The sequence below is a fragment of the Aptenodytes forsteri genome, unplaced genomic scaffold (assembly GCF_000699145.1).
Source record: "Aptenodytes forsteri isolate BGI_AS27 unplaced genomic scaffold, ASM69914v1 Scaffold438, whole genome shotgun sequence".
In the NCBI taxonomy this organism is placed as follows: Eukaryota; Metazoa; Chordata; class Aves; order Sphenisciformes; family Spheniscidae; genus Aptenodytes; species Aptenodytes forsteri.
The window spans coordinates 496,990-523,535 of NW_008795673.1; the positions used below are offsets into that span (position 1 = coordinate 496,990).

Below are 26,546 nucleotides of genomic sequence, written 5' to 3' on the forward strand. Positions count from 1 at the left end.
GCATTTTGGAAAATATAAGGTAAAACCAGGGAAATTATGCACTTCCCAAGTACGTAGGGTAAATCTGGATCAAGCAGGAAAAAACCATTGGTCCTGGATTTTATTTTTTCTTCCCTTAAGTCAAATAGGATGAAACAAAAAAAAAGTTAACCTACCACATCATTACTATCATTTTTACTAGGCAGGTTTCTTCCATTGCTCGGGGGAGCTGCAGTCACCAACTTGCTCTCCGCCAGTGGTGTTTTGCCAGCGCACACTTTACAACAGGGCTGGGACCATCCAGGCACGCTGGCTTCTCCGCCATCGCAGGATTCAGAAGGCAGACCGTTTTCTGCAACCCTTGCAGATCTCACAGGAGAAGAACTGGTCTTTTGGCTAATTATGTATTGTAAAGATTCACGTAACAGAGGCAGCTCTAAACTCCTGCCCCATGGCCTGCTGATTTGCAGGAGAGGTTGAGACACTGAGTTTTCTGGGAGTTGGCTACTGGGGGAGCAAGCGTTTTCAACAGGCATCAAGACTTCTGACACGTTTTGATATTGGCCAGACTGACATAAACAGGCTAGGCATGTCTGACGAGGCTGCTGAGAGACCATTAGCTCCGCAGGGTGTGCGGAGGTCCCCAATGCCACGAGGCGATGCGCCTGCTGCCTCTTCTCTAGTCTGCAGATACACGTTTTCCTCTCGCGGTTCTTGGGGAAGGGACGTTGCGTTTGGAGTCAAAGCCACAACGGGGTCACCGTGGCGGCGAAAAGCAGCACGAGCACTGCCTGCCCTGTGTAGTGGGTGCAGGCTGGAACTGGAACACGGTGCTGCCACAGCTTCTGAAGGACACAACGTGCTCATGTTGTGCCTCTCACTGGAAGCGCCTGAAGATTTATGTTCACTCGCATGTGTTTGTTCTTGCACCAGTAGTTCCATTAATTGCTTTCAGTCAAGGTCATAACAGCATGAAAACGGGAGCAAGCATGAATGTCTGACTGGGCTACCAGTGCCTGATTTTGGAGCCTCAGTAATGGACGTACGTTGCCATCTCTGTGCAAGATTAAATCCAAACCCAGAGCCAGAGAGGCAGCGACTGCACGTGTGACTTTTGTCACAACTGGAAGAAACATCAGACCCAAGAGGCTCTTGAACAAATGAAGGAACAATAATGTGTGGCTATATTGACAGTGAGCAAACAAAACAGTTCTCAAACACGTGCATGAGTTTAAAACTAGTAATTGCAAAGCTACTAATGTAGTTCAGTGACAACGGATTGATAAGCTTTTTTACTGGAGGTGTGACAGCTGCCAGTGAAGCATTTCTTCAGAATGGCAAATGTAGCTAGCCAGACACCATCTACTAAGCGCACATTTCAGATCAACTAGAAATGCATTACTAAGCAAGTCACCATTGGTAGAGCTGAGTGAGGAATATATGAAGCAAGCCCTGGAATCCACACCTACTGAAAACAAGAGCATAAATGAGCCATTAAGTATGATCTAGGATACAGAATGATTCTGAAAAGCTTTGGACTTACTCCTGAGGGCTGCTGGTAGTGCCCCAGCTGCTGAAGGCTATGGGGCACAGCCTGGCTCTCGCTCAGAGGTGGGCTATACACCCGTTGGATAGCAGGAGGTCCTGGATCAGGCAGAGACGAGTAGATGACGCTCTGCTGGCTGCTTTGGGAGTCTGAATAAACAGTGGACCCCTGGCCACTGTCAAATGTGCTGTCAGCTGAAAGAACAATAGTTTTTATTAAAAGCTCAACAACTCCAAACGTTCAAGTAATGATTTTAGAGCAAGGTCAACATTGGTTTACATAATTAGCATTTTTACTACCCTAGTCCTTTCCATTATATAAATAAATTATGCAACACAAACGTTATTTTCTACAAAAAGCGCATACTGCTTCTCTTAAGCCAAAAACCATCCCCATGGATTTCTGTGCACGACGATATTTTAGGCACATTGATATTTCCTTTAAAGGGCATAAGGTTGACATTAAGAATTGCAGACGTTTATAGATTTTGTAGGATGAAAGGAAAGGAAGCCCCCAGTTGTAATGTTCGTAACAGGTCATGGAGTCTTTTAGAGTTAGATCTCCCAGGGCTGTACTGACTTTAACACCTTTTTTATTAGTAGCACTGAAAATTACAGAATTCTTTATATTGTACGCTTTATTAGTTCAGCGAATCATACCATACTTAAGTATACAGCAATACCTCAAGATGAAGAACAGATAACAAAATAATTTGCAGGTTTGCAGTGATTTAGGAGTACCATTCAGAGCTCTGCCGGAGTTTCTCATGCAGAGTGTTTGCCCAGCTAACCTGCAGAATTGCACAGCTCTGGGTACTGGGCAAGCATCGTATCTTTCCTCAAACGGAAATAGATCTTTTAACTGTACCACTGAGGATTACTGGTTTTAAAATGTCTTTTCATGACTTTCGAAGCCTGCAAAGTACAGGTGCCCAGTTCTTCTTGAGCATAAGCTACTGTTTTCTTCATTTGAGAAATGAAATGAGACAATCAAGACCGTAGCTGTAAGCATCCAAAAGACAAATAGCTTGTAAGAGAGATTTAAAACTCAAAACTGAAAGAAAACTAACAGAGTTACAAAAAAAGGGCTTAAGTTACAGCTCAGTTTAAATGCTATTTATTTTTCCGACACTTTCCATCTTCTCTTTTTTCCATATTCCAAATAAGGTTTTACTTATTTGGCTTTTAAATAACAAATTATTTTTTTAGTAGCACCAGAGATGATTTCTCCTCAGTACTCACAAACTATTCTCCCAACTGTTTTTTTGCAAAATTAAACTCCCCTCTATATTTATTCAGCTCATTTCTAAAAAGAGTCAACATGGCCCTAGTCTAAGAAGGCAGAGATTTCTGCCGCATACACACTTCCATTTTATTACAAACAATTATTTAAGACCTCAAAGGAGGGGAAAAAAAAAAAAGAAAAAAGAGTATGACGGTAGAGTGCTAAAGTAAAAGCTGTGAGTCAGTCTCAGATTTTTATAGAACATGCATTACACACATTAAGTTATTAATTTCCATTTTTACATTTGACCGCAGATTATTATATTAATTGGTAGAACAGTAATTTATAGAGGTCTTAATCCTAACATCACTAAGAAAACATTCAAAGACATCTGATAGCGAATTGTCAAATAATACCAAGTATTGGTTAAAAGTTGAGGAGGAGTAGGAAATAAACTGGGGGGGTTTATATTTATTATAAAATTCTGCCAACTCATGTCCAACAGAACCATGGGAAGCACAAGTAGCCTCATTGTACCACTGGAAAAAAAAACAGTCATAATTACGGTGTTTCTCAAAGGAATTAGATAGCATGAAATAAGTATATGATGCAAAAAAAATGAAATGAGATCCATTTAGCTTCAGACAAAAAAGCTTTGTAAATACTGCAATATTCTGAGCGTTATGCAAATATGGTCATTTCTCATATCTTGTAAAGGCTTGTTTTCTTGCAGAGGCGTGCTGGGTTATTTTAGTATTCAAAGCAGACCTCTGTATAACAATTTATACAATACCTGAATTAAAGCGGCAGCTGTCTCTTTGCTAAAGATAATGCATCTTTAATATAAATATGCTTACATAAAAGTCCAGAGCAGTAAAACAGAAACATTATGATAATAGTTCAGTAGCAAAATATGTACATCAGATTTTATCAGAAAAACTGGCTAGGGGGAAAAAAAAAAAAGAGAACTCTCATAAAATTTCAAATCTTCCAAGCTCAAAATATCTGGCAACATTTCCTTCAAGATGTTTAAAAGCATAAATAGATTAAGATTTCAATACCAGAGCTTGACTTGGTAACAAAGGTTGATTTTAGGGGACAGAGACAGGGACAAGTTACTTCAGGGAAATAAAAACACTACTTCCTCATGCCTTGCTGTTTGCTGGAGATTAAGTCTGATGCTCAGAAATAAAACAAACAACCAACAAGCTCTGCAAGCAAAGCCAGGTAGTTTCTTATTCAGAGATAGACCAAAATCAGTGCTTGGAATTAAAATAGGAGATGTAAATCCTCCTGTCTTGAAACAGCCCCATGATCGCTCTTGATTCAGCCCCCAGCTGAATGTAGAGTTGGCAAATCATCGGCTTGAAGCTTCCAGGGCCTGGACGAATGAGGGCCACCAACCTACTCTGACCTGTCGTAACGAAGATCAAACCACCCCCTTGCTTCAAGGTCATGAGCTCAGGACAAAATAGAGAGCCTGGAGGAACACGGAGAGCACCTGCATCATGACCCAAGGACCCCAGTAATAATTACAGCGACAACCCACAAGGTCTGGTGCTCCCAACACACGTGACCAAACCACAGTTGATATTTCCCACAAAACAGGGAAATCTTGAATTACATCATGTAACATTTAAAGATGGTTTGGTTTTTTTTCTGCTGTAGACCTTTGCACAGCTTCACAAAAAACTTGACGCAAGCCATCAAGAGTAAGTCACAAAACACAAGAAACCGCAGCGCTTTGGTTTCAGCAAGGTCTGCTTTTGAATAAACATCTCCACATTGTCAACATCATTTGAAAAAGCCACCAGTCACTCTAACCAATTGGTGCCAATTCAACTTCTGCAGGCTCTGAAATCGTGTTTCGCACAAACTTAGTGTTGATCCCACCACCTGGCACAGAAAACGTATTTTTTTGTGTCTAGCAGCAGGTCTTCTTGCTTTTCCATTTACAAATATATTATGCTTTCTGCATTTATTGCTACTGAAGGAGGAGCTATCTCTATATAATATAGTTTTTCTTGAAACTATTTCTTTCAAAGTTGTTATGCATCTGTCCGAGACAATTGTGTTCTTTGAGCATACAAAAACATGCACAGCAGCTCAACTCACCGCTGAGCTCAGATTGTCGTTGATTTTTACCCTCGGACATTCATCACCGCGTGCACACAAAACCAACACGAGACTTACATGCAACAGACGTGACGCTGGTGGGCAGGTTTTGCTGAAAGGGATGCTGGTCCGCCTCAGGCTCCTCCGACTCCGACAGGACATGGTGACCAGTGTGAGAAAGGTAGGTGACCTGGACCTGCTGAGCATGCGGTGTCTTCAACTTCTCCAGGCATTCAGAGTCCCGACGTTCCTCTGACTGCATCCTAGGCCAAATTCTCTCTCTTCTCCATAGTATTAATGCTACTCTGTCACGTATCGACTTCGCAACTATCTTGAGATCATTTTCATGAAAAAATCCAGAGTCAATCTACAGAGGAGGCACAAACTTAGCAAGATTATGTGCGCACATGTGTGCATGCACACGTGTGCACACACACGTATTACTTGAATCTCTTCCTAACAGAGAAAACATCAGTTTGAAATAACATAAATTACATATTTATTCCTCACAAGAACAAGAACTCAAGAGCTTGATGGGTTTTTGAATAAAACTTCTATCCCTAATGCATTTTAAAACAACAATATGTAATTTATAAGACCTGAATATATATTGGGTCAATTTATTCACCAGTTAACATCCATTGAGAAGAAGAAAAGTGCAAATGGGTTCCCTTTTTTTTTTTTTGAAAGACTAACAGAATAGTCAAAAGGGGAAAAAAAAAAAAAAGAGGAAAAAAAAAAAATCTTTGAAGAATGCTCTTTGAACAATGCAACTGGAGTAAACCATACTACCCCTAAATCAGAATTTATTGCCTTAACCTTTCTAGTATACAGAGTTTCCCAAATTGCTGTGCTTGATATCACAGCAAGTCACGAAGGAAAAGATGTTAACAGAATTTCGTCTCAAATTAACTTCTCTTAAATGGTGAAGTCAGTCAGTATTGATTGACTTTTACAAAGAAAAAACCTATCACTGAGTCAAATGCAGACTGTTCACGTTTGCCTGAAAAGGGGACCAGGCTTTCTCAGAATTCAACTGCTCAACAGATAAAAATGGAAATTCATCTCTGTGCTATTTGGTTGCATAATCTCCTACAGCATAGGGTATGAATTTTTGTTTAATAATGACCTACCAGAGATTTGCCTGCTCTCCCTACATTCTTAACATGCATATTCTATAGATTTGGAAGCACTTATATACAGGGAGGAAATCTAGAGGGTTTCCTTCTTTGCTCTTGCCCAAACACAAGACAGTTTTACGGCTTAGATTTCCGCTGTTTAAAATTAATAGGTGCAAAGCAGCTTAAAATACAGCTGCAGATGGATATGGGTATTTTCCACTGCCTATGCCCTCAGACCTTACTGACATTCCTGAACCGATGATCCAGCAAATGCTAACAGAAGGGAATTACTCAAGAACCACACAGGTCCAGAGAACCTTGTATGGTACTAACGTGCCCAGTAGATTCTTCAGACAAAGCTTAATGGGAAGGCACTGAAAACCTGCCACATTAACAAATTTTTTTTTTTTAAACAATTCTTATTCCTACATCTCTATATAGAGAACGGTTAAAGTTTAATGAAGACATGTTATTTTACAGTACCCACTGGTTGTGAAATGGTTAAAGTTTAATGAAGACGTTATTTTACAGTACCCACTGGTTGTGAAAGGTAACTTCAGGTTGCAAACCCACCAGAACGTTTCAAGCTCCTTCTGCCCACATCATTTGGACAGGCTGGAACGCCTGACTACTGAAACCCCATCAACAACGATAAATAATTCCCTGTACTCAAAAGGTCTCCTGCATTATTCTCTTCCACAGCACATAAAGCAACACAAATTGATGAAAGCACACGGCTTTGGTGTTCCATAATTCATAAGGGCTAGAAAAAGACATTTAGGAATAAATGTCCCCCCTTTGCCCACCCCCCCCACCAGCCTCAAGTTTGAAAGCATTTCACATGCAGTCACTTGGGTAACTACTAATGTAATAGAGTAACACACATGTTTTAAAGTTATTTGGGAAAGGGTATAGTAGCACAGTAGTTTGGGAGTGATCCTTTTAAATATACTTTTTATGAGAATTATTTCCTCTTCAAAACAAAATATCACAACTATGGGCCAGTAACCTACAGAACTTCAAAATTCCAAATATTTCCATAAATATTTAAATGCAAAATATAACAGCAAGTAACCGTACCAGAGCAACTTTTAAATGAAATGAGTTCTGTAATAATGCATTGCTCAAAAAATATTTCACCTACTGCAAACTAACGACAAGAAGACAGAGGAGCCTGAATTTCTCCCACTAAATTTTGAGTACATGGTGATGAGTCCAAGCATAGTAAGGCAACATTACCAAAATGAGTGCCTCCTAAGCAGAACAGGAGTGGTGATGACAACATCATTAAATGGGATCTCTTGGGATTTAGATTACAATAGGAACATTTCTGCAAGCACAAGAAAATTCAGACCCTTGACTCAGTGCTTACTGATTCTATGTCTCCACGACGTTAGAAAACCTAAACAACTGCAGTAAAGACATCATTAAAACATGAGTTCAAGGACTATATAGTGAAACTGGAACACAAAATAGCTTTTTTCTAACAAAACCCCACAAGTCTTATTAAGATACAGAAATTCACCAAGTTAAACTTATATGTTAAAAAATCCAAAGCTTATTCCTAACTCTGTGCAGTGGGCTTGAATCTAGTTTCCTATATATGTTTGGCGATAGAGTGGCTGACCACAGACTTTCCTCACCTACATTCTTCCTAAGTAACACCGACAGAAAAGATGGAAAGAAGTGTTTTGAAGAATTCAGTGCAGAATATTTTGTGATTGAACTTTTGAACTCTAACTTATTTCAAGCTGCTCTCCCAAACTAAACAGATTCCAAACAAATTTAAAGGCGTTCAACAGCTAACAGAAATTGGCAAAAGAGTTTTCAAAATATAAAAGTAGAAGAGACCTCTATGGTCCCTAAGCTATTTGAAATGCCATTTCATGCATCTGTTTTCACACTCGGTAAACGCCATTTTTCAGTTATTAGTTCTTCCCTGTTTACCCCTTTCTTGCAGCATTCATTTTAAAATCAATGCAAACTGCTTAAACTAGACACCTGGAATGGTTTAAGTGGAAGTTACTTTACCAGGCTTGTTCCTGCTGTCCTTTTGAGATTTATGCACTACTTTACATATATATACACACATTTTTGTCAGGAGAAGTTTATTTTACCATTTCTTGTGCAACATCATCAGGAGTTTCCTTCTCCAGATCAAAAGTAAACTCAATGGCTCCGTTATCTTTGGGTTTTCCTTTCAGTTTCTTAGGATCTTCTACCCAGAGTCTTAAGGCAATAGAGGATTTCCTACCATGGTCTTCTTCTGCAAGTTCCACTCTTACCCCAGTATCTTCAGCAAAAAAGGCATGGCTTAATAAATCTTTAATTTCATATCTGCAATGGATATAAAGAACATTCAAATACTGCAAGTCTTAAGGAATTTCAAAGAGGTTTGTGACAAGAAACTGCTGTTAAAGGCAAAAACATTTACAGTATGTTTGGTGTTCATCCGTAACAAATTTGTGTTCTTAGAAAACAGACATAATATTTCCAGTGTTACTGAGGACTGCTGAAAAAATGATGTTTCCCATTTCACAAAGCTTCAGCAATATTCATACGGCATAAGCATGTACAGAAATGCAGGTTATAGCTTTGCTCAACTTTTCTTGAGTATCTGAGCTTCGAGAGTACTAAAAAAGAGGTTACCCCTAGGTAGTCAGTTGAGGTCCCCAAAAACTGTATTTGTGAAAGTTATGAAATACTGGACAGTAGACACACTCATCTAGGAGAGGCCAGTATAAGAAGATTAGGTTTTAAAACCAAAGCTGGAAAACAAGGCACAATTTGTTTCCATATCCAGAGACAACGGAATCTGCCATAACAGCTTGTGGTGAATCTACCATGTCACATTCGTGGTTGACCTCCGCCACACTCGATGCTCCACGCAGAACGTCCTGAATGGGCCAGAATGTGCTAGAATACGCTAGGCTCACATGTCCACCATAATGCTTTCTGACCTTATTCTTTGAAGCTGAGCGGTTGAGAGACACAGCAACGGCATTTATTCAATTATCCTGACATTATATGGCAGGAAAGCGGGCAATCATTTATATTTGTATTTCCATTCTGCATTTTCTCCTCCACAGGGGAGACCCAGAGGCCAGAACAAAAATCCACAGTCAGCTTTGAAATCCCTGCAAACACATTATTTAATACAAAACTTGATTACTTGAAACAAACCTTTCTTCTTTATTTTTGCAAATGCACTCCCCAATTATCTCCTTAATTTCAGGATCAGTAACTTTCTCAAAGCTTGCTGGTTTTATACCCTGAAAGGATAGAGAAAAACAGTTTAGTTTGAAAAAGAATTACATTATATCTCTTAATTAAGGACATTTTCCTTACATTTTACAGTCATTTCAACCCTTGGAGTAACTAATACTTTAAAGTTGATAGTCTTAATGCAAAACTGAATTGAGGATTTAGGGCTACCATATTTCTAAGTACCGCTGCACTTCAAAATAAGCACACTAGTTTGTACAGGAACTCAGCTGTACACAGGGCCAACCTCCCTTTTTCTTTACTAACTTTTGCAAACCTTACCTTCGTATCCTGAGGACTCTGAAGTCAATATTCAAGAAACAGCCAATTTTAAATTTTCAAAATAACTCTTTTCTGAAATTATTCCTTTTCTGTTTTCTGCATTAACCCTCAAAACACTAAATGAATAAAGACAAATAATCATGTTTTTCTTCAGATAACCACTTTCAAGAATTAGTCAAAAATACCTTGGAATATTCCATATTCCTGTTTCCCACAAACCTCTTGCTTTTCTATGTCCCCAACACTCTCCAACACCCCCACCCCCCACAAAAAAAATCCCCCAAAGCAACCCCAAAACCAATCAGGGGAACAGGAGAATATGCCCAACAGCTCTGTGTTGCTCTTGCATTTCCCCAGCACACTGTTAGAATCTCATCGGGAACGAGTGGCAGAGCAGGTATCACCTATAAATCAAGTTAAATCTCTGTCAAGTGTTAGCATTTTTTCTGGGAATAGTGTTCAGTTCTAGATTTGGAACAGCTAACCTATGAGCATGGCCTTGCAAGGAGAAAACCCAACTGTTCATTCCAGAAGGAAACTTCAGAGAAGCAGAATCCGCTTCTCCACGTAGGGAGCTCTGGCTTGACGTAGGTGCAGCAGGAATAACTTTCAGGTTAGGTGGGGTTGTTTTAAGAGGATGGAGAGGATTTAAAAGAGACACACGTGCACACTTCTAGGGCAGTCATAGGCCATCTCTCCCTACTTTCTAATACTTCAGGACCAAGATCTTAACTCAGCATGATCCTCCTCAGCGTATCTAACCTCTTAATTAAAATAACGTATCTCTTACCAACATGAAGAGAGACTGTAGGAGAAGTAGAATGCAAGTTCTCAGGCTAAATAACAGTCTATATATTATGTCATCTTTCTGTACGCATAATCAAAATATACTAAAAAAATAATTACCGGAACAGCTGGGCAGTTAACACACACAGGTGCAGCTGTGCGTTTTCAAAGCCCAGGCTGACACTTTCTTCTGATGCCGGGCTGCAGACAAGGGAGGGAGGGATGTTCCGTTAGGAACAGCCGTCATTGCCAGCGAGGCCACCCTACCGCTCCCCTTGCCAAACGACGTAGGAGCAACTTAACAGATACCCAACATCTGTAACACCGGTAACTCATTCCATTCGGTTCAACAGAAGATTTCCTGTGAATACTGTTCACGCATATATTCAGCTACAGATGACAAGAGTGGCAACGCAAGAAGTTATCCTTTTTATTTGTGATGTTCAGCTTAAAGCACAAAAAAATTTGATTCATTTTTAAAAACACGTAACATCTCTACCTACTAAAACAAGATGTAATGAATGAAAATTTGACAAAATTCATTTGGGAACAGATTCTGCAGTTAGACCCTATTACTTAAGAACCCAAGTATTTCCAATGAAGTCAATAAGCAGAATAAAAAGGAAAGATGATTTCCTTTATCTAAAAAACCCAGAATCTGATTAAGCACATAAATATCCAAATCCCATTTAGTTAACTCCATTCAAATCCTTTTAAAGTTTCACCCTAAAAGAACAGTAAATAATGGATCATGGAGTGGCAGATAAGGAGGCCTGAAGTCCTGAAGAGTGCACTTTTGGCTCACCTGATAGTGCCTTGGACCAAAAAAAAAAAAAAAAGAAAATATGTATTTCAGAAAGTGTCTGCAAATACTTCACTGAATTTAGTCTTGAATAAATTTTATGGGTGAATTTCAATGAGGGCTGGCACCTCTCTGAGAATTCCTGAATATTCCAGCATCAGATTATACTTTTATCTTTTTATTAACATTCTGTTGCCATTCAAGCCTCAGATTCGACTTTAAGCTTGGATTTATTTTTTTATTTAATTTCAGGTCAGCCACTCCCTTTTTGTCTTAAAACTTGAGAGTGAAATATGCAATTCATAAATTTTGGGAAAAAATAAATGACGGAGCAGTCATACAGACTCTGCTTCCCAGTTTTGCCTGGGCAGAGAGCTGCCGAGATCCAAAAAAACCATTCATGTGGGAACAAAACAAAATAATCCGTACACGTGGCTGGCTGGCAGTGACCCACTAAAAAGAATTATTTGCTTAAGCAAACCTAAATCTTACTTATGAGGTGAGGGCTCAAATTTTGTATATTAGAAATGTGTCAAAATGATAGGGAATGTCCAGCCTACCAAAGCCCAGGCTTGCTCAAAACAAGCAAAAGCACACCACAGTGTGTCAAGAGTGTTTCTTTAAGAGAGCTCTGATACCCGAATTAGAAATGAAAGAAAACAAAAAAGTACCAAAAGACATTTTTAGCATGAATCCTCTATACCCTAATGCACCCTAAAGCTACAGGAGCCTATCGTGTTCTCAGATGGGAAGGAGTTTGAAGAAATCTTTGGTAATTCACAATGGAAAGCAATAGGACAAATCTCTACATTTCTGAATGCTCCAGTTTGCTATAGGAAACCATTGATTAGTGACACCTACCAGGAAGAATGGGTAATAAAGACCATCATCTGCTATAGCTTAATGTTTACTGAAAAATATCCCACAAACGTGCATCGGTATCAATTTAACTGGGGGAAAAAAAACCCCAAACCCCCCAAAAAACAGCAACCCCCCCCCCCCCCCAACCCGCAGCAGAAAGCAGTAGAGGCAACTTTCACCATACTACCTGAAGAGCTTTCAGCTACCTAGAGGAATATATTGCTCACGTATCAACACACTCAAGGGAACCTGCCAATTGCTTTTTATAATTGCAGAGCGCTTCGTGGGTATCTTGACACAAGCTGAACATATGAGAGACACGAATAGCATAAGGCATATCTCAGTATCTCTCAATTTAATTTTCTTTTCCAGAATTCACAAACAGTCTTCATTTACATGGTTCAACTGGCACTCTGACGTGACTGGGACGGAGGAGCAGGGCAGGGCATAGTGGGCATCTAGAAATTTGGTTTGCCTGAAAGTGGTCCTTTTGACCGCTTTGACACATTTGACACATTTCACACATTTCTAATATACAAAATTTGAGCCCTCACCTCCTAAGTACCTTATAAGACCCCTGACGACTGACCCCTATTTTTGACCTTACAAATTACTTCCACAAAAAAAATAGCAGCTCCTCCAAACACCATTTTACTTTCAACATCTTTTGAAGGAACACTGACTCCTCTCCAACCATCTATTGTATTAATCTACTGAACAGCTAAGCCATGAATAGATGACTAAAACAAACAAGGACAAAATATGCACAGTGAAGTAGTGAACAGAACTGCTTTGCCAAAGCGTTTTCTCAGTGCCCATATGCTATAGCATGCTTTTGCTCCCTACTCTTCATTAAAATCTCCAAGGCCATCTCACCGTAATGCTGCAAACCCTCCCTATGGCGCTGCGCCCCGGTGCTTACGAGCCTCCTGACAATGAAGGGGGTTTTTGCGAAACACAGATTTCGATTTGCAATCAAAGGGCTCATCTCATTCATTTATACAAAAGCCATCTGTCTTTCCTGAGCATTCCCAAGGAAACATGGCACCAAAATTCAAAGTATATAAGCTAAGGAATTATCCATGACAGTTTGAAAACCGTACAGCCGTCTTGTAAACAAAAGTAAATTCAACACCACTGCATCTGAAATGCAGGGCTAACTGGTTGACATAAGGTGCTTAGGGGTATTTTCATACAAATTCTTAAATGCCTTTTTTTTAATGTGTATATATATATTAAAAAAAAAATCCAAGAGCAAAATGAGAGCAGATCAAATAATCTCCCTTTTCAGAATTTCTCTGTCTCGAACAGGATGATTTACTTTGAATCCCACCACCACTTAGTCTCCTCACCTTCTTTCTGAAGTGATTAGATTTGAAATACATTGCACTCCAGTACACGATAGTTGAGTCTACAGTCAGGCACATATAGGATATTAAAATTTTAACCTTTACCTTGGGGGCAAAAACGTGAAGCTTATTTTTCGGAGGTCTAAAAGTAGCTGCCTGTCATTTTTCCACCAGCAGAGCACACTTTTGAAGAAGTAACACATAATGCTTTATAAGATGCACAGTGTATGCCAGACAAGTCAACGTTAAGTCCGAGCCATGTTAGCCAGTAATTTTTCTAAAGGCTTTCCTTTCACCTAGGAGGTGCCCTCCTAGTCTAGATGGAGTCTACTTTGGACTAAAACTCCACCTTCTACCTGAAGGTAGTCTCTAGACTCATGTAGTTCCCAGAAAAGGAAAAAACCTCCTCTTCCAAAAAAGCTGAAACCATGTTTCCAAATGAAATTCCACCCTACCACACACTCTCTGAAGTCAATAAAGTGGAGGAGGAGTTCTCAATTTTGTCAGGATCTTGTTCCACGACATTCAGTGGCGAGACTGCTGTATGCAATTATAGACTCATCCCTATTTCACTCCAAAATGGTATTCAATCCTAATGCTAATCTAAGAAGATTATCTGCAGATCTAAGAAGATATCTGAAACACACAAAAAGTCAATGCAATGACGTTCATAATATTATTTGTCTGTTGTTGCTGTGCTACAGCTATATAATTTATTCTGTCTGTATAAGCAATATAGAATATAGCCTGCGAATGCCGAGAAAACATTCAATACATTTATAAAGAAGAAACAATATGAAAACTTAAAATGCAAAACCAAACACTATAAACACGCGGGTTGTTTTAAAGCACAGGTTTGTGCTGCTAAACCCAACGAGGTCGCCATGAACCCCCGGCAGATACAGCTGGTCTGCTGCGCATTCTGCAGTGCATCAGTAAGAAAACATTGGACTGGAGCTGCATGGGAAGGTCATGGACTCCGATGTTTCATCACTTAATATGCCTATTGTCTACATCAAAATCACTTGGCAGAATGATTAAACACAAAAAAAATCCGACTAAGAAAAACCATCAAGTTATGCATGAAAAATGAGATTATAGCATCAGAATGAAGGTCACTGGCAAATATGCTGACCAGGAAATCACTTCAAAGTTAACTACAGTAAACGTGGCTTGGACCTGTTGCTTGAAAAATATGTATTATCTACTCATGTTACATATCCACTTTTTTTATGTTTACACTCCAGAATTCAGGCTGAAAGGGCAGAGAGAGAGGTGACAAGTCGTAACAAGCATGTCTAATCTGGCAAAGAGATGAGCCCCTCAGCATTTGGGAAACGGCTCGGGAGATGACTGCCACTTTATCCTGGACTATTATATACATACAGTTACACATATGTAAAAACAAGAGTGGAAAACTAAAGCAGCAATTAAGCCATGAAAATATGGTCAGGTAGAATAAAAGGTCACTGAGATAAATAAGTGTAATAATCTTATGCTACAGACATGCATAATGCGTAATACCTTAACACAAAATAGTAATGTCTCAGAAGGGTAATGTTCCTATTTTCTATACCAATAAGGACTACCAATGCACACGACTTGAACAGCTATGACTTCAGATGTATCTTACGTCCTGTTAGCAGGCAAGAGTTTGATAGAGTGTTAGGACACAGAGTAGAAACAATTGAAAAAGGTATTGTAATGGCAAAACCAACGTAATACACCGACTGTGCTGGGCAGCAGAGGGAACGTGCGTCCCAGCGTAATCCAAAGTATGGTTAGAGGCAGTCTAAAGAATAAGGTGGTTATTGTACCTTCACTAGCAAGCAGTCGCTTGCTTGATGCAAACACTAGCAGGCAATTCCAACCCCTTTAGATGCTATTAGCACCTCCAGTGGTTGCCACCACGATGCTGAGCCCAAGGCAGGAGAAGTCATTTTATTTTATATTTTTAAAATAAAAGCATCAGGAAACTAGACAGCAATCGCATTTTTACATTACATTGACCCTCAATTCAAAAGACTAAAAATAGTGTTTACACTTCTGGTGCAAAAAAACAGTTTCATCAAAAATTAATTAAATTTCTCACTGACAAGCTGAAATACGTGACAGCATTCGGGAGTGCTGCACCATTGATCCCCTCCATCCGAGAAGGTCAGGGCCACCTTCTGCTCTAGTGAGAACCCCAAACCTCATCTCACACTGGGAAGAAAACAGTGTAATTCAGCCTCTTGGTTTTAGTCTACGTTCCATTTCTATGCTATATTTCAGTCTAGTAAAACCAAACACTAGCAATAGCTGCTGCATGACCAACCCTAACTCTTCATGAAAAGTGATTTCAAAGTTTTTCCGTCTGTAAGTCGTCACCACCCCAGCTAACGGGGCAGACCCCACCGTTAGGTGATGGCTGAGGACAAGGCGGAGGGACCCCACACTCTAAGTGCCTACAACCCCAACAGCAGCAGCAGCGTCTTCTCTCAGCCCGCGCGGCACCGGCTGGGCGACTCACGCGGATCGAAGCGGGGTCCCTTGCTGTCGCCAGCTCTTCTGCGGATGCAGCTCCTCTAGAGAAGCTGTTGAGCTGCCAGAGAGGTTCCTTCTGGGACCAGGGATCTCCCCCAGGGCATCCGCTGCTCCTCTTGCACCCTCACCAAGAGGTCCACCCCCTGCTCCTCCTCTGTGTCTGACAGTTCATGCAGCTCATGGCATGCGACAGGGCTTCTTCCCTCTCCACAGGGAGCTGGTTAACCCTTTCATTGGAACAACAGTAATACCAATTTTTCCATCTAAGGAGTCCTGGTGCCTTTGCTCTCACTGCTACTGCCCCGAGTTCAGCTGAAAATAGCAGTATACACACCCTCCGTGTCCGTACCTGATGCTTTCTGTCTCAGCTTTCCCTGCTAGACAGCTCTGTTTCAAAAATACCCCTTACAAGTAATAAAGTGACCTTTCAACAGCTTCTCTGCCATTACTTACTCTTCAAGATAAGCATTATTTTCCATCTCTCTAAAGTTGCTAGTACATGACCAGTTTTACAAAGTTATAATAATTTACCATATAATCCTCAGCTATGTAAAGGTTATTGCCACAGAAAATTAGTTGGCTCAGGCTTTCATCAGTGTTTAAAAAAAATGACTACTTAAGTCTGCAAACTGAAATATAACATCTAATTAGGAATCCTCTGATTAATCATTATTCTTTGCCATCTTGGATATTGCTTTGATAAATGAGGCTTAGGAGTCTTACAAAGTCTTAATTACCAATATTCCAGATGGCTAAGAGTTGTACACAGAGTTTCTCTGGGTACGGGGAGCAATGGAAGACATCTATATTATTTGTGGCTCTAAATGCATACACATGTACCCAGGTCGCCTTAACATCAGCTAACCGTGATGGCAGCTCCACAAACAAATGAGGCACGCTGCTCGCGCAACGCCTGTCCAAGGCGGAAGGTAACACACCCTACACTTCTCATGAAAGCCATTCAGTACCTAGGGTTACAAGACCGGTATCGCATTCAGGAGACGAGGCCCCAGAGCCTAAAATTAGAAGAGACTCCTGTTGTCACCATGTGAAGCTTTAGAGCCCGAGGAGATGTCTCCTAAGCTACCTACAACGATGGCATTTAGAGCACATCCGAAGGACTCCGTACCTGAATGGAGTCAACAAGCCATTTTGCCAAACGAAATAAACTTTTCCTTGTACGGCAGGAGTGAGTGGAGTAACAATGGGATAAAAGCACTGTGGAATAACGATGTGGAACAAGCAGCCATCCTCATAAGGATTCAGGCAAGCAACTCCACTGAGCCATCAAACCCATGTCACTTCTTTGAGAAGATGCAGCATGCATTTCCAGCCAGCCCATGGCGCAGAGCGCGACGGCCTGCAGCCAGCAAACCAGCAGACCCATCTCTGCACACACTCCCTTCCCTACAGCGCCATAGGGAGCTGCTCCAGCCATAGCCATGAAGCTAACTGCACTGCTGAGCAGCTTCTGATGGCTTTTTTTTTTTTTAATTATTTCTGAGTAGCTACGGGTTGAAAACAACACTCTAAGAAGCATTAAACTACCAGAAATCAGGGTTGCAGTCCACTGGGAAAGATTCAGCTTTACCAAGTTACACATGTCAGCTTGCAACAGTTAACACAAAAATGGGATAAAGCTGCTTCCCCTCTTCAGATGTGTTCCTCCTGCTTTCAGAAAGCCATGGCATCTCTCTCATTTCCAGCAGGAACATCCTCCTGTGTCTTGTGATACTGACCTCAACTTTTAAACACAGACTCCCGAATCGTTTGCACCCTCCCTCTCTCCCCAAGTTAGCACCGTCACAGCTGGTTAGCACAGCAACCTATAACAAGAGCACCAACTTCCCGGCATCCTGGTCTTCAGTGGTGGGAAAAGACAGATATTGAACAATACAAACCATACCTATAAAAATTAAATTGCACATAAACCCGTCATCTGGCACATGCGAGTGTTTGGGTAGCTGATGAAACACCATCTCTGTATCCAGTGCGAGAGATTAGCATACAGCAAATCAGAAAAAGCAATTTTGACCTCGAGCAGTGTTTGCCGACTGCAGGATTTCACAGAACCGTATTTGTACTGGCTTGATTCACTAAACCTCTTGGAGAAGGCAAATGGTCTCAAGTAGCTTTCAAAATCAACCAGTTACTACTAAGTTTCATTTGGGAAGATTTTTGCTCATGACAAGTAGTTGGATAAGAGGAATACAAACCAATTTTGGGACCACACTTTTGGAGATTGAGAGATGGATCCACTCAATATATCTACTATGTAAGCCTAACTACTCTTTCTACCTTATAGGTCAAAGAAATAAAAGCAACCTTAGCTGTAGCTAATCTTTGCAAATTTTAGTGCAGCTTTCTTCCGAGGATTACCCTCTTCACATCCTGGGTGTGCAGACTGCATCTTTTGGTGATGCACGAGGGCCAAACCACCGAGCTCACTATCTTCTTTTGTAGCAACCAGATGGAAAGAAGTACCTGGGAAAATCTTTGACAAACCAGTCTGTTTCACATAATCTATCCTGAAAAAACCCTCCTGTAACTCTTGGTTTCACTTAACCAAGTAGAACAGGACATAACCACTGCTGCCAAAGCTTTTGGCAAGCCTCATTTCTCTGCAGTCAGTGATTGGCAATCCGAGAGCATCTTACAGACTCAGGAGTTTTTTTCAGGCATTCGCAGTACAGCTCATGTAGACAAACACATTTATCATCTGGGGGTGAGAATGTTGGAGAGGGTATTTTATTCAGTGTAGAGATTATTTTAGATTGACTTCTCCTCCAGCCTAACCTCACCTGAAAACACAGCAAACCCATTTCCATGGTTCCTGTCTGGGGATTACCAGACCTTGCAGAGTTCCAAAACATAGATATAAAGCTCCTCTGGCTGACTCCAAAACTAAACATTGCTATCTTTTGCCTTTTATATCTTCAGATAATTTCTTACACATACAAACAGAGAGAATCTGTGCTGAAAATCTGGATCAAACATCCTCCACCATGTAAGTATTTAGGCTGTAACCCGAAAGTTAGTCCTTTTAGCTTTGTGGGAAACTTGATCAAGCCTGAAAAGTCCCCATTTAGGAGGCAAGACTAGAGCAAAGATTTTTCCCTGCTCATTCTTCCCAAGTTTTATGTATTTTTGGCTGATGGAGACAAAATCAGCAACAAAGATTACTGAAAATATTTTATGCAGCTGCAGTACAGTCAAACACAATCCAACCGTGGAATTGCAAGCTTATAAATAAACCTGCCACAGGTTTGCGTAACCCAGAGCTCAGATACCTCAACTTGTACAACACACTACACATTCGACAGTACTGACACCTCATCAAAATACGTTTTTAAACCTTCAAATTACAAAATCCCAAGACAAATTAAGGACGTTTACTCACACAGGTTACTTTCCGGTAAATTTGAGCAGCATTCTGGCATTCTGAGTAAGGGTATTCTGAGGTAGCCATTTCCAACATGCACATTCCAAAAGCATAGACATCCACAGATTCATCGTAGTGTTCCTCATACATTTCCGGGGCCATAAATTCTGGTGTACCTACACAGACACGCACAAAGAGAAAGGTAAATTTCTGATAAAGTCTAAATGGCTTTAACCACAATCTTTTTCACCTATGAGAAGTATGCCCATTATAGCTGTGTAAGGGTGCATGCAAGATAATTTCAGAAGAGGGAAGTAACTAGAACAAGCTCAAGCATCCTCCAGGGAAGAAACCCAAAGTCCACACACACACTTTCATACCCATGGCTCGCTGGTAATAATACAAGGGGGAAGAGGGGAAAAAAAGAAGTATCAAAATTTCAAAAATGAACAAGAGAACGAGATATGGCACATTGCCTGACCATACTGGAAGTCACAAAATGGTTTCTTTTTCTGGGTGGAAAGAGGGATGCGCACAGGCTTGTGGAGGTGAAAAGGAGAGACGAAACGAGAACCTTCACTCTTGTTTTTATCAATGCAAATTTGCATTTTTTTTTCCTCCAGAGATACACAGCAACCACCCGGCAGACAGACAGCACTTTGAAAGCAAGTAGTATCACAAATCACCTACATAGTCATGCACAAAACATTAAACATAATTCTGTCACTGGTTTAGTGGGACAAATCAATGAGGCTACTCACAGAATAAGGTCCTACTCAACAGGGATCAGGGTGTCAGAAATCTGATGCAACCGGATAAATATTAAGTGAAGCACTGTACTTACTGCTTCATAACGGGAAGCTGCAGCTTTATGACAAGTGGCGACTTACAACGCCTGCAACGTTAGCACAGCAAACTACTCTGAAAAGTGTGGTCTTACAAAGCCAAAGAGAAAAAAATTAACACTTAGGTAATTTATTCCAGGAACTGTATCTTGTAATGTAATCTACGCTTAGGAGTCAAGACTAATTTCTTTCCTTTTTACATTTAGAAAAGATGAAGGAAGAGAGATCAATGCAGTCGTGTGTTGCGGGAGAGGACCAGCGAGCCGCGAGCACCGGGATGCCAAAAGGAGTGCGAGAGGTCTCGGACCACGTGAAGGACCTGGACAAACTCTGCCCGTCGGGCCCAGCAGCAGCCGCCTCCGCACCCAAACTGCCCCCCGGAGCCCTGCCGCAGCCGGGCGGCGCGCGAGCCGCACACCGGGATGCCAAAAGGAGTGCGAGAGGTCTCGGACCACGTGAAGGACCTGGACAAACTCTGCCCGTCGGGCCCAGCAGCAGCCGCCTCCGCACCCAAACTGCCCCCCGGAGCCCTGCGGCAGCCTGGCGGGTCTGTCAGGTTTTTGTGATGACATCTCTACATCAGCAGCAGAAGCACAACTGTAATTAAAGTAACATATACCGGGAAAAAATAGTTCTCGTATATGTCTGGGGACTTGATGTAAGCTTTTTTTTTTTAACAGCAACATAAACGACGTCTCTCAAAATCAGGTTCTGTCAGTAAAAACTCTGCTTCTGCACGTTTTCTGAAGTAGACTTGGCCTAACTCACAAAACAAGCCTCAGCACAAGCATTTCTGTAAAATTCATTTTGCAAAATTCGGGATCGATCCCTCCCTTTGTTTATGTTCCTTCCACCTCAAAGACACTCGTTCCTTCAGCCTTTGTACATCAGCCGGACCCATGTCGTGAAAGCTTAACTTAGTGCCTGCTCTCAGGGTTTTTCTCCCAGCTGCCACACAGGCGGCGGCTGCTGCTCTGAAACGGTTAACAGCTGCCATAGAGAACGTTTTTTGGAGCTGCTACCTTGTTTTAGAAGGAACAAGACTCAGAAGCAGGAGCGAATCTCATGAATTATGGAGCATTTAAAGCAAATCTGAAAAAGTGATAGCGATAGTCTAAGAAACAAATGACATTCTTGACACCATTCCAAAACAGCACAAAAATGACATTTTCCCCCCATCCCTTGGGGTTGGGAAGGCATACACACAAGTATCCTTAAATAAAACAGACCACTTAAATGTAAAGCCGCTCAGCATCTTTTCAACTCCTCTTGGCAGAAGGAGTTTTGCCCTGGCTCGGCTCCCTGCAGAGATACACTGCAAGGTCAGATGAGCATCAGCGATGGCACCAACGCAGCAAGGGAAAAACTGGACCTCAGCCATGCTGACTTCATTCCCTTCAGACGGATGTAAAACTGCAGCTACTAATATTCCTTTAAAGCTACTACATCTACGGAGGGGGCAGAATTACTCATCTCACCAGTGCTTCCAAGCCCTCCTAATTCCTTCCTTGGAGCAGCGCTACTCATGAAAAAGATAAGCTCGGTTATATTGCCAAAGTGAATGCAGACACCTTGCCAGGGACCTGCAGCCCTTTTCCGTATTGAATTTCTTTTAGACACGAGCGTGCTTTGACAGCGCTGTGGTAACAACTGATTTTACAAAAACTTGTATTGGCATTACTGATATTATTCCCCGTATTGGCATTACTGATATTATTCCATTATCTCCCATGAACAATTGTTATACTGCAAAAAAATTATGTGAAGAAATACTGATCCTCAACAGAAAAAACCCCACCGATTATACGAAGTTGAAAACTAGAGAAACTTAACAGATATAAACCAACATGATTTCACTAAAATGAACAGGGTTAAGCAGACCCATAGTAGCCAAGCACATATCCAAAATTTCTATCATTTTGACTTCAACGATACTGGGCTCCCTGAGCATTAAGGCTGATGTTTTAGGGATAGCATTAAGGATGATATTTGTACAAATAATTGTAAAGAATTACAATCTCTGAAAATTTGAGATGCTAAAATAATTATTTAAGCAACTACTGCTTGAAAGACAGGAGGCTGTTTTCATATATAGCAAGGGAACAGTGGTAGTCACTATCAGTTTGCTAACTCTACCTAGAATCTAGTTTCCATTTATATTGTAAGCTGAAACACAACTACGGGCATGGTAACTTCCCCCACTTTCAGCATCATTTCTCAGGAATCTGCAGCTTCCTAGAACCATCACCTACAGATCTGAACAAGGGAGAGTCGCTACGGAAGCTTGGGTAAAAAACACAAAGTGTTTGAGACTCTACCTAAATCTAGTTTCCATTTATATTGTAAGCTGAAACACAACTACGGGCATGGTAACTTCCCCCACTTTCAGCATCATTTCTCAGGAATCTGCAGCTTCCTAGAACCATCACCTACAGATCTGAACAAGGGAGAGTCGCTACGGAAGCTTGGGTAAAAAACACAAAGTGTTTGAGAATTCAGGAGAACATTACATTTACACAGAAAACATTAAATGTAGCTTTTGCAAGGAAACGACGTCCGTCAGCAGTCATTCAGAAAACGTCCTCCCAGTTCAAGCAAACCCAAGCTCTAACACTCCTCACGTGGGCACCACCTAAGGGCATCAGATATTGCATATCCTAGTGGAAATTTCTTTTAATTTCGTACCTACTGATTTTTAATGAATTGCAGACGTCGTTTCAGCAGAACTCTGCCAGGACAGCGTCGAGGCAGGGATGAGCTCCGCAGTTGCCTGCAGAAGCAGCCTGTTTTGCTGATGCCCCAGTAAATGGGGATAAGGTGTTCCAGCCAGGCCAGCTCCCCTACGACCTCTCTGCAAAGGAGAGAAGCCCGGCTCCACAGGACACTACTGACTCTCCCTTCAAGCAAAAGTAACCCTCCCTATCCCAGCATCACTGGAAGCAGAAGACTTCCCAGGGATTTTGCCAGGCTTTTGCAGCACTCCCTTGTTAGGGAGAGAGCAGGGCATCCTTTCTCTTCCCTCTCCTCTCTCTTTTCTTCTCCCCCCCCAGCAGGCACTGAGCCTGTTCTCTGGAGGATGATGCACACAAGCTGCTGAGAACCCTTGCTGCTCTTTTTAAAGGAGAGAGGAGAAGGATTTGTGGATACCAAGTAATATTTCAATTAAAAAAACAAACAAAAAAGTGTTCTACCATTGTGATACACAGAAGGAAGGAGAAGAGGAAGTCGTGATACCATTTCCTACTGACTGAGATTTTTATAGTGGTATAAAGGGAACAGTCACAAAACCACTTTAATCTCTACCACCAACCTACAAGTGAAAAAACCACTAATGCAAAATGTAAGAGAAAGATATTAAAAAGACAACCACCATACCAACAGGAGGAAGCCAAGGAGAACAGGAGGATTACCTATTACACTTTTGGCAAACGAAGCTCTCTTGAGGGTTGCCAGACCCAAGTCTCCTATTTTCACAGATCCAGTTGGTCCAGTAATAAAAATATTGTCACATTTTAAGTCTCTGTGAATTATTGGTGGAGTTCTTGTGTGCAAGAAAAGAAGACCCTTGAGGATTTGCCGGCACCAGCTACGCAGGACTTTTGGTTTCATCACTTTAAATCTCTTCAGATACCTAGAGCACAAACATACACAGAAGTGGGCATAAAGAAAATGAAGCGTTATTAGAGATTCTAGGGGCTTTAGCAGCTGAAACTCCGTTCTGGATAAAAGCCCCTTATTAGATGCCATAATAGCCGCTCAGAAATATCACAAAATTGAAAGAAATAGATCTTTTCAAAGGAGGAATTAGAGCATTCATTTTTAGGAAGGAAGATAATAAGCATTTTTGGTGCAAATACAACCAAATATTTGCAAGTCTAATAGTACAGCAATTCACTTCATGCAGAGAACAGCTTTAGGATATGTTTCATATATTCAAATCAGAAGAATACTGAAGTTTAATTTTAACCACAAGGCTTTGACCTCTGTACCATGCACCTGCATTTTTTCCATTTACCTAAACCACTGATTGGGAGGGCACATTTCGGAAAAACGTAAAACCTGCTAACGCACTGGCAGAGTAGCACGCTGGATATATGCAGTGATGGGTACTGCTCCCATTGGGGCTGAAAAATCTGTTCCAGAATTCATGCCAACTGTTTTATATCAACCTTAACAAGACTGCCAGTACCAAAAGCTATTAATTAACATTGTTTAGTAGATAACCTAGAGCACCTTCTGCTTCAAAAAGAGATTCTACCATTCAAGTGCTATTCTATCTAAATTTTCTAACAAAACATGCAAACACAAGCACAAAAGCAATCACAAAAACACACCCTGACAAAACGTCACAGGCAGAAGATGAAACACACCAGAGAACAGCTTCTAGTTGCATAACTGAAACAGGAGAGCGGGGAAAGAGAGATGGAGGCCAAAATTCTTCCTGTCAAATCAATGCAGTTCAAACGCAGGGACAACTGACAGACACCAGAGAACAGCTCCATTTTTTCCTTTTATCTGGAGATGCCTTTTTTCAGAATACAAAAGTAGGATTTTTCTAAAAATTTCCATCGCTATTCTTAGCCTCCTCACCAGGAGCGCAGTACTTACGTCTTTAGTGTTCCAGAGGTCATCAATTCGGTAACCAGCACGATGCATCTTTTGCCTTTTACACAGGATTCCCAGAAGTCATAAAATCTCACAATGTTTGGATGCTGTAGACCTTTCAACATTTCTGCTTCCTCTTTAAATCTCTGCCTCTCTACTTTTGTGAGTTTTCTGTCCTATAATCCAAAATACGACATTATTAGTAGTGAACGGACAAAAATAAAATAAAGGCACTGCATTGCTAGGGTATTCAGAATTCTAGGTTTGCTTTATGCTTGTATCAAGAGCAATTATAAAATCTTTTATGTAAGAGATGAGCAGCGTGTATGAACTAGGGCACTCGCCTTAAATCCAGCGTCAAGACGACAAAGACTCACCTCCGAACAAAGAGATGTCTGTGCTACGCTACGCTACATGACAGCATTAATATTTCAGGCAACATAAACACACCCGTGGCTTGGTGGATCAACACCCAGCCATTTACATCTTGTTTTGGTTTTGTGAGGCTCGTTGTCTGAGAGATTAACACATGCAGGATTTCATTTCCAGGTACGAATGTCCTCACAGCTGAGCCGCTGCTGTCTTTACAGCTGTGGCTGCTCACCGCCTTCCCCGACTGCTCCCGCCAAGTCACGGCAGTGACCACCAGGTGAGGTCCCCCCGTAACCACGCTGGGCTGAACAGCCCATCCCATTTCTCTAGGGACAAATTAAAACAATACCCCCCTCCAAAAAAACCCACACACATACATTTTTCTATTTGTTTGCTGTTCTGCCTAATCTTACAGACTTTTCTTTAAAGTTGACAAAGGAAGGATTTAAAGCTCTCTGTCAGCCCCCTCTGTAGGCTGCACGTTGGCCGCATGGAAATACTTATTCTTTTAGATTAGAAATGTGAGGAATGTCATGTTCTACTACTCTGGTTTTCCTAGAGAAATTTAGGAGCGTTTACCATAAACTCCAGGCTGTGAAGTGACCCTGCAAGGAGCACGCAGAGCCCGTCTCCTCCTCCCCACAGCTCAGCAGAAGCCTACTGGGCTGCCTGGACCTCATTAGCAACACGGAGACCCCTACCACAAGCAGCTCAGATGCACGCTCTAGCCTATCTAGACCGTGTAAAAGAGCAAAATGGGAGTTTCACCGAAGACCACGCTGTCGCCGTCTGGTTTGTCTCCCCTGGACGGTTGGTCGGGCTGGGAGCACTTCCCTCTGCTGCCCTAGAAATGAAGCTTTTTCTTTCTTTAAAAGGCACAATTGTGTAACTGTTCTTACTTACAGAAGCAGAGGCTCACAAATCACTCAGATTAATTAGTTCATATTTTAACCTTTTTTCAATCATTTTCCTTTCCTCGGCTCACTTAGGCATTTTATAAGAGCATATACGTAGTGAATTAAATTGGCACCCAGCTGATTTGTAACCGAGTCGCAGAGGGATCAGGCCACTGCCATTTTGATAGCCTGCCCTCATCTGCGATCGCAAAGAACTCGATACGGGAATGAGAATTTCCATGGCTACAAACAAGTCAGCTTTACACAGAGACTTCACGAGAGAAAAACCCGGGTTGAAACAATGATGCTTTGGCTCTTCTTGGAAGACAGAAAACCTGCTTCCCCAGCGGTGTGCGTGCGTGGGGGCGGCATTTCCATTTTACACCGTGGCTGCTGAGGAGGTTCTCAGTTTTCTTTACGTTTTATGGAGCAGCATCAGAGCTAACGTTGCCCCGAGCAACAGCAGCCATCCGGGCTGGCACAGCGGGGTGCCCTGTGGGGACCGATGCCCGGATCCCCAGGGGCAGCCGGGAGCACCCCGCGCCCAGCAGCGCTGCAGGGGACAGGCGGGCAGCAGCACGCTGAACGCCA

At 41.5% G+C, this 26,546-nt stretch overlaps 1 protein-coding gene across 10 annotated transcripts in view; it reads right to left on the bottom strand.

Annotated features, from left to right (window-relative positions):
- Positions 1 to 26,546, bottom strand: part of WNK2 (WNK lysine deficient protein kinase 2) — a 124,469-nt gene that overhangs the window by 54,090 nt on the left and 43,833 nt on the right. For all 10 annotated transcript variants that reach the window (XM_019472935.1, XM_019472934.1, XM_019472937.1 and 7 more), the window contains exons 2-8: positions 24,691 to 24,863; positions 23,493 to 23,713; positions 19,256 to 19,413; positions 9,169 to 9,257; positions 8,103 to 8,322; positions 4,943 to 5,231; positions 1,523 to 1,719 (exon numbers count right to left, since the gene is read on the bottom strand). In XM_019472935.1, coding sequence (XP_019328480.1) covers positions 1,523 to 1,719; positions 4,943 to 5,231; positions 8,103 to 8,322; positions 9,169 to 9,257; positions 19,256 to 19,413; positions 23,493 to 23,713; positions 24,691 to 24,863 — 1,347 coding nt within the window. The remainder of the gene's footprint in view (positions 1 to 1,522; positions 1,720 to 4,942; positions 5,232 to 8,102; positions 8,323 to 9,168; positions 9,258 to 19,255; positions 19,414 to 23,492; positions 23,714 to 24,690; positions 24,864 to 26,546) is intronic.